Raw genomic sequence first — 15,459 nt, 5'->3', positions numbered from 1 at the left:
CCCCCCCCCACACACACACCATACAGTATCCCATTTCTGTTTACCCATTCCTGTATTTTCTCTTCACCAACTTCTCCACTACCTTGACAACAACTCTTGATATGCTGATCAGTTGGTAATTTGCTACATCAGTCTTGGAGCCTCCTTTATTCAATGAAACTATTTCTCTTTCCATCCCTTTGGAACTAACCCCAGAACTGAGAACAGATTAAATAACATAGTCAAAGGCACTGCCAATTCCCTAGCACCTTCTCAAAAAACTGCTGGTATACCATCTAATCTAATAGTTGAATTCACATCAAGGTTCTATAATATGCTATGCACCTCCAGTTCTCTCTCTCTCATTATTGCAATACCTCCACCTGGATTATATATACTCTTGCAAAGTGTTCACTTAATAATTCTATTTTGCCTGATTCAGTTTCCTCCCTACCATTGGCATTCATTAAAATCATTCTGCCATAAACATTCTTCCTTTTACTTGCAACATACCAAAAGAACTCTTTTAGGATTATCTTTGGACTACACTGCTAATTTCTTTTCATACTCTGCTTTTATCTTTCTTACCACACTGATTACCTTTCTGGCCTGTGCTTTGTACTACTCATGTGCCTGTTGGTCACCTTTCTCCTTGAATTCCCTCCACAAATTTTTGTAGCTTCTGCTTAATGATTGTATTCATCCATTTAACTCCCACTTTATTTATTCTCCTAACTCTAGGTATGCAGTTTGCTATTACTTCTCTCAAACACACCTTTACCACTTGTCAACATCCAGCCCTTGCAGTTTCACTCTTTCACACTGATCCAAGCAATCTCCGAAGTTTGTGATATCTGTCAGTCCTGTAATTCCACATATCTCTCCCCCCCCTCTTAAATGAAAATTCTAAACATTTGGCCACCTCCCTTGTGATTCATATTGATTATAGACAAATTTTCTGATGCATTTAATAGATCTAGCCTTCCCAAACTCCCTTGTACATTCCTTCACATGCTACCTTAGGTAATTATTCCTTAATAACTGCATAATTTCCATTTACTTCCATGTGTCCTCTCCACCTTCCAGTATATGTTTCCATAGTTGAAATCCCCCATAATAACTACCTGTCCTTCACTCATTGAGCTTATTTGCTGATGCATACTATTCCCATCATCCTTTACATCCCCTGGTCTATAGAAGCATCCCACTGTATATTTTGTTCTGCTTTCCACAGTCTCACACCAGATGGACTCAAATATTCTATTTTCACTGGCCTGTAGTTGGACTTCTCTCTTTGGTTGCAGTTCATTGGCTATCATCAGTAATACTCCTTCCCCATTCTTTTCTCCTCTATCCTCCCTGAGTACACCTCCCCTTCACATTCTATCCCACTAACTATATCATCTTCTGTCAGCCATGTCTCACTAATGCCAATAACCTTTGGCCAGGAGGAACTAGCCAGTACCATAAAATTCTTCTCCCTTGTTCCGAATGCTCCTAGTATGAGTAACAAAGTGCAAAAGTGTTAAATTATGAATGAAGAATTTTATGATTATTAATACTTCATTCATGATTTAACATGAATTGCATTTCCTGAGCTAAGTTTGCTCCTAAGTAAATTGTAATTTAAGCACTTACTGTTTTTTTTGTTCATTGAAATAATAATTGTGATTTTTGTTTTAGTTATTTATCTTATATAAATTCTTTATATTAACTTGTAAATGTATCCTAAGCAAATTGTAATATATGCATTTTATTTGTTGTTGTTACTGAAAGTGAAAGTATTTCTAAGGGACTCTGTTAATCTGATTTGATTGGCTACTGTGCGTGCCTTATCATTGGGAACTGTACAACGATCGTGTGGGAATTTGGGTTGTAAACTGAAAGAGTGGAGAAAAACAAGTTTGGGTGGGAGAGAGAGAGAGAGGATTTATGAGATATAAGAAGAAGGAACCAGAAGGAAATTGGAGAGAGTGCGGGAAGGTCGTGAGATGTGATCTAACCTGGGATCGTACGACGTAACAAAGATTTAGAAACTTGTTCCGATTTTAATGAATCTTACTTCAAACTCATATTTATTTATAGTTTCCTGTCACCTTATAAAGGAATTTACCCGAGTGAAAGGATAATAATATGATCGAGATTTATCGTAAGCATGCAAGCTATGATGATCATACCGGTAAGAATATCTATTCTATAACTAATGTGTGATAGTGTTGCTTGTGCCTGGAGAACTTGGTCAAATTTCTCAACCTCAAGCAAAGAAAGAGTATTTCTACAACTATAAGGATCCTCCAAGATGCTTTCGATGCCACAGGACTGGGCATATTGCTAGGAATTGTTTCGATACTAAAGGAACATACTCAAACTATGGATGGGATTTGAATTTTGGACAGATTCCTCACAAAGTACATAGTAATCTTGATAACTCTTTTAAGATGAATGAATCAATGATGAAAATCAGAGGAAGTATCCAAGGGTATCAATGTAATATCTTACTAGATACAGGTTGCAATGCTTCAATTATCAGTAGAAGCTACCTCATGCATATAAAGCACAGAATATGGAAAAATATTATTAAATTGAGGAGACCAGTGAGAATTACTACTCTCTCTGACTCTACTCTTATGGCGTATAAGAAAGCTTGTATAAGGATTTTTCTACCAAATTTTGGGTTATTTGTTTGGCAGGATCTACTGATTATTCCATCAACATCCAACTCGAGTTCTCACATCATTTTGGGAACTAACTTTATGAAAAATTATTGCTTCTCATGTGACTTTTCTAAGGGTGAGATATCCATAATGAATAGAAGAAGAAATATCTGGAGAAATAATACACTTACAAATATTGGGTGGAAACAGCTGACAGAAAGGCATCGTAAGACGAATGTGATAGTACCTACAAGTAAAATACAATCAACCACTAATGAGTCAATTGAAGATTTCAATGACTCAAATTCTGATAAACCTAATCAACAAAACAGATCAACTGATAATTGGAATCAACTTTGCTAAAGCAGTTAGTTTACATCCAAGATCTAATAAGGCAAGAAGAAGAAAGGAGGGAAAGGACAAGTCTGACAGATTATCCTACTTAGAAGATTCTTTGGAGAATGTATGGGGATGGAAAAGGAATTATCATGGAATGACAGATTGCAGAAGAAGTACCATTAGAATGAAAAACCCAGTCATGAGACAATCAAGACACAATGCTAGAGACAGAAATGAGGGACTCTGCTCTGATGAGACATCCCCATACTACAAAAATAAGGAACAAACTATTCCCAGTAACGAAAGCAGAATGAATCTAAGTAAAAATATAGAGATACAAAAATACTGACTGTAGTAATAAATTAGATTTTATTCAAACTAGATATTATTTAAGACCTCAAAGGAGATAAGAAGTCTATTTTCTCCACTCATGAGTCTTGTGTGAAAAATTTTTCAGAGGAAAAATAAGCCTTTGTTAAATTAGTGCATGAAGAATTTTATGATTATTAATACTTCATTCATGATTTAACATGAATTGCATTTCCTGAGCTAAGTTTGCTCCTAAGTAAATTGTAATTGAAGCACTTACTGTTTTTTGCTCATTGAAATAATAATTGTAATTTTTGTTTTAGTTATTTATCTTATATAAATTCTTTGTATTAATTTGTAAATGTATCCTAAGCAAATTGTAATATATGCATTTTATTTGTTGTTAGTGAAAGTATTTCTAAGGGACTCTTAATATGATTTGATTGGCTACTGTCAGAAAACTAAGTTATTTTGAGATAGCATGTGCCTTAGCATTGGGAACTGTACAACAATCATGCGGAAATTTGGTTGTAAACTGAAAGAGCGGAGAAAAACAAGTTTGAGTGGGAAAGAGAGAGAGAGAGGGGACTTATGAGATATAGGAAGAAGGAACCAGAAGGAAATTGGAGAGAGTGTGGGAAGGTCGTGAGATGTGATCTAACCTGGGATCGTACGACGTAACAAAGATTTGGAAACTTGTTCTGATTTTAATGAATCTTACTTCGAACTCATATTTATTTATAGTTTCCTGTCACCTTGTAAAGGAATTTACCCGAGTGAAAGGATAATATGATCGAGATTTATCATAAGATAAGTTATTACGAGCAAGAAAATATACATTTTCCAGTCTTAACAAATAAGTTATTGAACTCAGGGATACTATAACTTTTGTGTTGTCTGTAGTGGAAGATTATCGAGTGCCTAGAAGTGTTGTAAGAGTTTTCCATAATGTGCAAGCTATAATGATCATACCGGTAAGAATAGCTACTCTATAACTAACGTGTGATAGTGTTGCTTGTGTCCGGAGAACTTGGTCAAATTTCGTGTTGCTGGAACCAGCTAGTCAAGCTTGAATGAGTGATATTATAAAACATTTTCCTTGTGAAACTAATGTGAGAAACTTCATTTGAGAATTAGTTCATGTTTGAATGTGTTATCTCACAATGTATATGTAAATGCAAGACTGAGCCTTTTAAGAACTATTTTAATCCTCTGATAAATATTGATGATGTCAGCTAAGTGTTTGATAAAATTGGAGTTTGTGATTATTCTATGAGACTAAAAAGAATTACTTTTTAAGTGTTTTGCTGAATATTGTTGTTGTTTAAGGTGAAACTAAGTTGAAATCCTAACGGATAAGAATTGTGAAAGCCTTATATGTTCTAGCAGTAAATGATGCACTCAGCTGAGTAGAATCTAAATACTTTATAGAATGCATAAATTAAATCTTAGAGTTCTTTTTTGTAATGTAAAAATAATTTTGTGAGAGAATTAAATATCTTGTCTAACTTGATTCTTGTGCTTGCCTAATTTCAGTTTCATTGCACCACTCATTAAAATACTAATCTTGCGAAGTAAGTTCACATTGCTGTTGTGCTATTTGATGCTTGACTCCTTCACAATAATTGTGTGATTTCAAACATAGAGTGGCACAGTATAATAAAAATTTTCTTTGTGTTTGAATATGGGGTCAACCAACAACTAGCAAATATAAGGTTGGATGAAAGAACCAAAACCAACAAAAGCCACTTAGGCCCACCTCTTTCCTGACACTTTATGCTAACTATCCTGTTAGTACTAACATAGGCATTTTATGCACATTCTAACATTCAACTGCCTCACAAATAACAGCTATTAAATAGTTTTTGACCTATGCCAGCAGCATTGATTTCCTTTCTACTTAATTCCTCATTATGTGCTGTTGTTCCAAACTATTTCCTAAGCATTCCACAAATGCTTAGGAGTATATCAGAAAGGAAGTATGTCAAACTTCTTACCTTGAAGTTCGACATACTTCGTTTCCTGGATTAGTTCTTATATCACTAGTCACTAACCGAGGTGATCACTTTATAGTCATTGTTACCAAATGGGGAGACACATTAAACACCACCTTCACAATAACTTTGTGTCGAAATGATCAATCTAAGACTCAATCTTCATTTGCCCTCCATTACATACTGCTGCCTAAGATAAATGTTTCTACAAGTGATATTCTAGAAATACCTCCATTGTGAATTGCTCATTATTCAAAAGATGTCACTGAATTGGGGGGGGATTGAAGTTTCTATTTATTTTCACATTATTTCAATATAATCAGCCTCCTTTTAAAGTACATTTTCTCAGTCACACTTTTGCATCGACCAGTTGTTAGAGCAGAAGTGAGAAAATGGATAAATGTATTATACTTGACAAGAAAGTATATTGTTTTTTCAATCCTGTATCCAAGCATAAGCATGAAATGACTTCACATAACTTGCCTTAGTGTCCCATAATGCAAAAATAGTATGGGAAGGGTCACTGCCTAGACTAGTTTCAACCTTTGCTGAGTTCTCATCAGTGGGAGCCAGACCCAAGAAGATAACTACAGTTAAATCAATGCATGAAGTCATTTTCGTATCCAAGTCAAAAAACGAAATATCACCTTATTATTAAATTCTGAAAATCTAACTTACTACACAGAACTGTGGACAGACAAATATTTTAAAAAAGACAACTGGCAAACAATTAACGAAAATGAAAAGGAAATAACTGAAGAAGAATTAGAAATCAGCCTGAAAGAAACAAGAAACGGAAAATCTCCTGGAGAAGATAAGCTAGGTTCAGAACTATATAAATACGCAGGAACAAGATTCAAAGGAAGACTCCTATTATTTGTAAATAAAATTTACTCAACTGGTATCGGCCCAATAGAATGGAAAAAAGCAATTGTGATTCCTATCTTTAAGAAAGGTAATAGAGATGACCCTAAAAACTATAGAGGTATCAGTATACTAAATTCATGTTACAAAATACAGGGTGTTCGGGATAAATTTGACAGTTTCGTAAGGAAAAAGAAAATCTTCTTTGTATCTATTAAATTTAATGAATTGACAAAAAAACATTACAGGCAGAGTTAATTACAATACTATCAACAAGATTTACTCAAAATAACCACCATTAGCATCGATCACAGCTTCAATTCTGCTTCGGAACCTCGAACAAGCTGATGCTACAGTCTCCCTGGGAAGGGCCGCAAAAACTGTTTTAATTTTATCCATTAACTGGGCTTTTGTATTACTGGAAGTGCGATTGGTGTCTTTTTCAACTGCGCCCCATACAAAATAATCCATGGGGTTAAGGTCTGGGGAGTTTGGAGGCCAAACATTTGGACTGGTGAAGTCGTAGAAATTTTCAGACAACCATTTTTGACTTTTCCCAGAGGTGTGGCAAGGGGCCGAATCCTGCTGCCATACATACGGCCTACCATTGGCTACCCTTGTTATCCAGGGCTTGACTACAGTTAGCAACTCCACGAACAAAGCCCGAATTCCAATGCCAGGGTTCTTCAACACCTGTTCCTGCAGATTTGCGAGGAATTCTGCTGTACGAACGCAATCAGATCGTCTGCTAGGGATCTTTCTTCTTGCTACATCCTCGTAGTCACCATTGCAAGTCTCTAGTTCATGCCTGATTGTTTTTACTGTATTCAGGGAGCATTGGGCAGCAGTCGTAATATCCTTATTTTGATGGCGGGCACGAATCATCATGATACAAGTTATTCTCTTCCATGATTCAGGTGGGTTCCAGCTATCCATCCTTTCTGACATCTTGTATATGAATGAAGAAGGGTCCAAACTTTTAAATGAAGAGAAGTGTGTGTTAATACATGTAACTTACGGAAAAATATAATTAATTATAAATATGTCAAATTTATCCCAAACACCCTGTATATAGCAGAATCTTAAATAACAAACTAATGAAATATTCCGAAAACTTTATTCTAGAGGTACAAAATGGATTTAGAAAAGGATGATCATGTATAGACCCAGCCTTCTGCCTAAAATTAATAATAGAGAAAAGAAGAGAATATAATTTAGAAACACATATTGCATTTATTGACTTTGAAAAAGCATTTGACAAAGTTAAAAGAAACATATTATTTAACATATTAAAAGAAAGACAAATACCAAATAATATCCTAAAAGCTGTCACAAGTATATATGAAAATAATCAAATACAAATAAGATTAAATCACGAGCTATCATATACGAGAGAGATAAACCAAGGGGTCCGACAGGGATGTCCCCTCTCAGCAACTCTTTTTAATATCTACTTAAATGAAATAATAATAAAATGGAGTAAAAATTTACAACAAGGAATTAAACTTTCACCTACAGTTAACTTAAACACTCTCCTCTTTGCAGACGACCAAATAATAATTACAAATTCTGAAGATAACTTACAGAAAGCTATTTTAAATCTAAATGAGATATCCAAAGATTATGGTATGATAATATCAACGGAAAAACCAAAAACTATGGCCTTTAAAGGACAAGATCCAGCAAGAACTAAAATAGTATTAGATAACAAGTTCTTAGAACAGGTGAATTCATTTAACTACCTAGGATGTATGATCACTTATGAAAATGAAAAAGATATAAACATAAAAATTGCAAAATATTTAAAAATAACAGGAGTAATTAACTCTATATTTAAACCAAACTTAGTTCAAAAACAAACCAGGCTAAAAGTATACAATACATTAGCCCTACCGGTCTTAATGTATGGAAGTGAAATCTGGACAATAAAACAAGACAAAGATTAACAACAGCAGAAATGAAGTTTATGAGAAAAACTGCAAAGTATACCCTATTTGATCACAAAAGAAACGAAGATATTATGAAAGAATTAAACCAAGAACCAGTAATTGAAAAAATTAAAAAATATAAACATAAATGGATGGAACACGTTCAAAGAATGAAAACAGAAAGATTACCAAAATAAGCCTTAAAGTACAAGCCATTAGGAAAAAGAAAACCAGGACGTCCTCTTAAACGATTCAACAATGACTTCTAAGGCCGGAACAGACCATACTAGGCCTAAATCCTTGATACGTATGATGATGATGATGATTAAATTCACTGGATAAAGGGTAGTTGTAGAAAATTTCCCCGCTTGATTACAATGTATGTGATACTTGACAAAAAATTATATTTGTTTTAATCTTTATCTTAATATAATTTGTAACTTGTTTTGCTTTTCCCTATAGGTCAGCAGTTTGCAGCTTTCCAACTTAGTAGTGGCTGTAGGACAAAATAAAACTTTCTTGAAAAAAGCTGCAGAAAATCTGCTCAAAAATTTACAATGAAATCAGCAACAAATTTTGCTGATACATATTACCTTAATATGAGAAAAATGAGGCACATCATGGTTGTACCATTATCCTTACTAAAGCAAAATGAGCATGGTTGCATGAATTAGATCATGTTCATAAAACTGACTATAGAACAAGAGCTTGATTGAATATAGAGAACTGTAGAATCATTTAGCATGCATGTAGTCCTGACCATTCATGAACGGAGGTTGTTACTGTATCTCCATTGGTGTAAATAGTTTGATTCAGATATGTGTACAAATGAACATAAATGTTAATGTTGATATTTCTATATAGAGAGATGATTTATTATTACAATATTTGTAACACATGTATTGACCCAGTGTTTTTCCTACTGAATACAATCCATAGCTTTTCAAAAACCTTTAATAGGTCATGTGATTTCTTTGTGTGTTGGGAATCAATAATAATAAAATGCACACAAACTTGAGTGGCCTTGTGATCTTCACAGCATGGTTTGTAACATTCACAACATACAGTAACACACAAGAAATCACATAACAGAAAGTAAACAAAAACAGGATAAACAAAAAAAATAGCATCTGGTTTCATTCATGGTACCTAGTCAACCAATTCTAATCACCTCATTTTTCATCCAAAAATGGTAAATATTCAGCAGAACCAGCCTTTAGCAAAAATAGCATTTTATTAGTTGATAAATGAATCAATATGAAAACATTTTTTTCAGACAAAGTATTATTATTACTGGCACTTCCAGGGATTTGTGGATTCATCGGGAAAGGGCCCTTTTCAGATTGTATGATGCAGAAGATACACTCATAATACCTAGTGGAAAATTCAGTTCACTCATCCTACACCATGAGAAGAACCAGGACCTAACACTGCTTAGTTTACAGGGATGAAACTTATTCTCCCTCACCAACCATAAGCTACAAAATTTCCTTATGTCTGTACTGTAGATTATTTACCCACTTATCTTTCTATCATCTCTTCTACTCTGCTCTCTTCTCCCTCTCCTGTTTTCTCAAACTTTGCAGGCCACACATTCCTTCAACCTTGTATTTATTCCAAATCCACTAGAACCCAAACCACCATTCTAAGCATGGTGGTTCAGGTGTAGTCTTATCAAAGCCTTGTAAATTAGTGGGAGAGTAGCTTCCTTATTTCTGTATGTTTTTGCTTCAACATTATCCAAGATGATGACTTAACCCTTAGCAATGTGTACTTTAACTTGCCTCCCCTCCCACTTTCATCAACTGCTTCAGCAAATTCCCATTAATACAATATGCAGCAAGAAGTTGATTGAACATAGAGAACTGTAGAATCATTTGGCATGCATGCAGTCCTGACAGTTCATTAACAGAGGTTGTTACTCTATCTCTATCGAGTTCAGCCTATGGGGGACCTCAGTCCAAAATGTTGCTATGTGCAAAGTTATTCACATAGCAACAATAAACACCACACTTGCTTATAGACTATCTGTTCAAGTCAGTCTGCAAGTATTCTTTATATATCACCTGATAAATTGTCCTATACATCATATCTAACTTTGCATCATTACCATATAAATGTATATTCCCCTCCAGACCATCTGAGCGATGAACTTGAGTTATACAAGTTAAACAGCAGTGGTACAAGTCCCTCTGCTAGGATGATGCTGTTTAACCTGTTATGTTGTAAAATCTCTCATGATATGTGACTATAACTTATCATGTTCACTTTTACATGATGTTTTTTTAAACGGAATGTACTTAGCGAAATGTTATTTTGCCTGTAATAATCTTGTAAAGAGCCTTTGTTAAAATAATGATATCAGCATGTCCGAAGGTTAATACATGACCATATATGGAAAGTTCAAAAAATGCACACATGCATACAACAGAAGTCCGAGTGTACATAAGGCAAGATGTCGAGAAGAGGGTTTTTCTAAATCTTCTCTTACTTGGGTCTGCTGCCATCTGAGAATTATTATATCGATCGTCTTGCTAAGTAAGAGCTGCTATGTTGAGGGCCCTATAGGACATGGAATAATCAACGACTTGGAAGAAATTTAGCGGGAAATCAAGAACGGGCCAGCAGACAGAAAGAAAGAAGAAGCACTTACGAGTGAACAAAGGATTCATGTAAAAGGCAGTGTGCTGAATGAGAATCGTAAGTAGTTATAACTTATGTGATAATTCTGAACAAGAATGTATCAAACAAGTGTGTCTGTTTGAGATAATGCATATTGATATTGAATTAGGCTTACACAAGGTATGCCTTATTGTCAGTTAATGTATATATGACTGGCAGGTCATTCTAGATTGTGAATTAGCTTTAAAGGAAGAAAATGAGAACTAAATTTGGATTAGGAAGAATTGTAATGAAATTGTATATATACACTAGTGGCCAAAATTGTGGAAACCTTTTGGAAAAAGTGTATTTCTGAGGTTTTGGCTCATAACACTGCTTTTTTTGGAGTAATACCATAAAATTATATATCAATGGAAAGATAATTTAATCAAGAATGTAATGTAATAACTTTTATGAAGGATTTTTTTATTAGAACAGCAGTTATAAAGAAAAGTGAAACATATAGAAAAAATGAGATATACAAAAATTCTCACAATGTGAGTTAATACTTAGTTGGGTAACCTTTAGCGTTAATTACGGCCTTACAATGCCTTCCCATGGAGTGAACCAAGTTTTTTAGTTCTGCAGCTGTCTAATGTGAAACCAAGATTACATTATTGCTTCTATTAATTGGGTTTTATTGGTGGGTTGCTTCTGACTAACAAGTTTCTTTAGTCGGCTCCATAGATTTTCGATTGGGTTAAGGTCTGGGCTATTCCGAAACCATTCCAGCAGTGGAATATGATTATCTTGAAACCACTTTTTGCACACAATAGCAACATGACATGGAGCTGAATCCTGTTGAAATATAAATGCTTCATTATCTTGGAAAGGATCACGTGCAGAAGGCTTCAGTTTGGGCTCAAGTATTTCATTTATGTATTTTTGAGCAATTATATTTCCATTAATCACGCAAATTCTGCCCACACCTTTTGATGTCATACAACCCCAGATCATAACACTAAGTGGGAGTTTCACGGTAGGTGTAATCAGTGGTGAGCTATAAGGGGATCGCCCGAGCCCTTTGTTAAATTTTTCTCAAATTTGCAAGCCTCTTGTTCTTGTTTACTTTTTTATTTTTTCAAAAAAAAAAAAAAAAAAAATCGAAACATATTAAGCGACAAACTCATACGGTAACCTAACAAAGTGATTTTATTAAATAAAATATTATAGTTACTGTTACTACCATTTTACAAATAAGAATTCACTTTTGGTAATCGCATATAAATAAATAGAACTATAAAAAATGCCCCTTGATTGGTACCATTGATTATCACTTGAAGTAAAAAAACGAAGAGAAATATAGTGTACTTCAATATTATTGTGTTTAGATAATATTTATATATATATTATTTATAGATTATTTGTCATAAAAATTTCTGTCGCAAACAAAAGAAATTTATTTTGTTTATAAAAAATGGTTATAAAGACTATTTCATATGTGTGATTATAAAAGATTTTATTCTTATTTTATTTTGATAGTAAAAAAATATTTTTCTTATTAATTTTTTCTTATCAATTAACAATGATTGTGTGCAAATATTTCATGTTTAGATCATGAAATATTTGTTTAAAAATGATAGCCTTTACTGGTTGATTGTTCCCTCATACGTTTTTGACTGGCATTTGTACACAAGCTGTATTAATAAAAGTTTTTGTGTGAAGTTTGCTCAACGATGCAAGCCCTTTGTTAAAATTTCCATATCTCACCACTGGGTGTAATGCAATTAGGATGCAAAACTTCTCCGATTCTTCTCCTTACGTATTTTATGCCATCACTACCAAACAGGGAGATTTTGGTCTCATCACTCCAAATAACACTGTTCCATTGTTCTGCTGTCCAGTTAACATGGGTTTTAGCCCAGTTTAATCTTTTCATACTTTGTTTGAGAGATAAAAATGGCTTTTTTTTGTGGAATTCTAGCATTTAGACCAAATTCCTGTAGTCTGTGCCGAACAGTCCTTGCACTCAACTTCACATTGTATTGCGCCATTTCATCTTGTATACATCCAGATGATTTTCTTCTATCACATAGGCACAGTCTCTCAATTCTTCTATCATCACTTGCTGTTGTGCATCTTTATCATTCTGGTTTTGTAGTGATTGAGTCCCTTTATACCTCTTCAAAAATTTAGAAATGCCACCTTTGGTTAAGTTTCCACAAATTTTTCTTCTAATTTCTTCATAACTGTAGCCTTGTTCACTTAATAGTACTATTTTACAACTCTTTCTGGGTGACCAGTCAACTCTTTGCACCATTTCTTTAATTTTATTACATTTTACGAGCTCACTAAATGAAAGAACATAAAAAAAACCAACCAACTTGATAGCAATCACATAACACACTGACAAATGTCCTCCTCTCAGCTCCAGTACATGACATCAATAGCTGAATCCTCCTGTGACCTTATTGGCTCATTGCCAAAACAAGATGACACCTGATTGGCTCTCTAAACACTCATGCTCATTGGCTACATTCAAATGAAGGAAAGCTACTTCATATCAACCTAAGCAAGTTGTGCTTCCTTTTCTGGTTATTTGGCTATAACTTTTCATAGAATACAGGTGATTGAACAAACTTTATTGCATTATATTCTTGATTAAATTATCTTTCCATTGATATATAATTTTATGGTATTACTATAACCTCAAAAATATACTTTTTCCAAAAGGTTTCCACAATTTTGGCCACTAGTGTATGTTAATGTGAATCATTCTGCAAATATTCCCTTTATATTTATAACTATAAATATATATATGTGTGAATAATCGTTAAATTATTACTAAAACTTCAAAGTTGCTATTTCTCAGAATTTTTATACCACCAGTATAATTTAGATTAGGTTAATTGCAAAGAGTTTATAGCATCCTTTGAAGTCTCTCAAATTTGATAGGCATACTAGAAATAAGGCTTCCTGCCTTATTTCTAGTATGCCATTTTGAAATGTAATTTGTTTGCAGAATCAGAAGAAAGGTCATGTAGGTTTGTTTCTATCTGCAGGATGAAATTAGCATAAATTTTCTTTGGAGAGTTAGTAAAATTCATGGCTTCTTAAAAAAACAGTTTCATCTTAGGTGAGTCTAAAATGAGACAAATTTACTAGCAGTTTTGTCTGCAGGCATCTGAAGTGGAAAATTTATGCTGTCTACTTATCCTTTTGCTAGGATTTTGTTCAGATTTATGAAATACTTTCGTGCCAGCTTCTTTAGAGATGCTGAATATGACATATAACTCTAGTTTCAAGTTCTTTGGATAATAAAGCTTACTGAAATATAAATTTGACCAGGTCACATTTTGCACATTCCAACTGGTTTAAAGGTAAGCAGTCTAAATACGCATAATTCCACCAAATGACTATTTTATAAAAGAAAAGATGTTTATTAACTGGCTTGTATTTTGCTAGATTTCAAATGTTATTTGTAACATTTATGTTACAAATAAATGTAACATAGTTTTTTGTTATAGATAGTTTGCAAAATCTCAAATCTCTTGCATCAAACAATCTCTGACTTGTAATGCTAGTTATGATGAATTCACTAGAGCTATCCTTGTGACAGAAGGAGTTGTGTGAAGTTAAGTTTAGGCACTAGAAGCAGACAATAGCTGTACAGGTCACCATCTGAAGTTCTGTTAGGAATAAGTCTGATTTGGATGACTCTAAAGTGTGGTGACTGTGCACATAGTTTATATTGATGTTTAGGCCAAAAATGTTGAAGTGAATGGGAAGCTTTTTTGTGGGGTTTCTCTTGCTTTGGTTTTTGCTGCTTTTATGTTTAAGTGTTTTTGTGGGGGATTTTTAATAAACTGGCATTCATCATCCTTCCCATTTCCGTTAAGCCTACAGTAACACGAGCAAAATCTGTCCAACACTCATTTACAGATGAATTACTGATTCACAAAACCTGCAACTTGCATTCAATTTTCATTTCCTCTACCTCAGTTCTGTGGCACAGCCTTCCACAGAACAGCCCCAAAGATGTGACAAGCTCCAGTTCTTCAAAAACTTTCTTTGACTTCTGCCCAATTGTATAATTTAGAATGTAGAGATGTGTGCACCCTGTGGTGAGACCAGAACAGACCACATCATTAAAAATATTTTTTTTTTTGTACTATAAAAAATACACAGAATCAAAGTGTTACCATTTCCTAAATTAATTTTTCCCTCATTTGTGATCTTAATCAAAATGGTCAATATTCACGATATCAATGTTCTTTGCATTTTGTTCTACTGATTGAGGTTCGTAAAACTGAATGGTGCCCTGGTGACACTGTATTTCTTATATAATTCTTAATTTAAAAATGGAGAAAGATTTCTCATATCTTTTAGAACTGGTGACAGTAACTGGTATAATTAAAAATAAAAGACTCGCTGTGCATGTGTCAGAAAACATGGATATGGGCAAGTTCATGTACTGTTTTGATTTTCTTAATTTTGGATTTTATATTTTCTCGAAAATATATCAACTGATGGCAAAATGATGCAGGAACATCATCTGGATATTCTTTTTCCAGTGTCACACTGCATTCAAACAACTTTTTCACAGTAAGAGATACCAGCTTTCATGGAATTAGGAGATATAAAATATCAATTGCATTTTGCAATGCAGTGCATCTGATTTACAATTATGTTGATTGTTGTGTAGAATAAAAAAAAAAAAAATCTGCTGATGCCATTTATTCCCTTAAAGGGTGTAGGTTGAAAACTGAATGGGCAATTCAATCTTCACTG

The 15,459-nt window shown here is 33.9% G+C and overlaps 1 protein-coding gene across 2 annotated transcripts in view; it reads left to right on the top strand.

Annotated features, from left to right (window-relative positions):
* LOC150105929 (Fanconi anemia group E protein-like) overlaps positions 1 to 9,085 on the top strand; it is a 145,104-nt gene extending 136,019 nt beyond the window's left edge. For both annotated transcript variants that reach the window (XM_090393693.1, XM_090393692.1), the window contains exon 9: positions 8,530 to 9,085. In XM_090393693.1, the coding sequence (XP_090249819.1) occupies positions 8,530 to 8,628 (99 nt within the window). In that variant the 3' untranslated portion in view covers positions 8,629 to 9,085. The remainder of the gene's footprint in view (positions 1 to 8,529) is intronic.
* The last annotated feature ends 6,374 nt before the right edge of the window (positions 9,086 to 15,459 follow it).

The sequence above is a fragment of the Typopeltis vanoorti genome, chromosome 6 (genome assembly GCF_054136105.1).
Source record: "Typopeltis vanoorti isolate ZY-2024b chromosome 6, IOZ_Tvanoo_1.0, whole genome shotgun sequence".
Taxonomy (NCBI): Eukaryota; Metazoa; Arthropoda; class Arachnida; order Uropygi; family Thelyphonidae; genus Typopeltis; species Typopeltis vanoorti.
The sequence above is the reverse complement of the archived record's forward strand: the minus strand, read 5'-3'. Positions and strand labels throughout refer to the sequence as shown.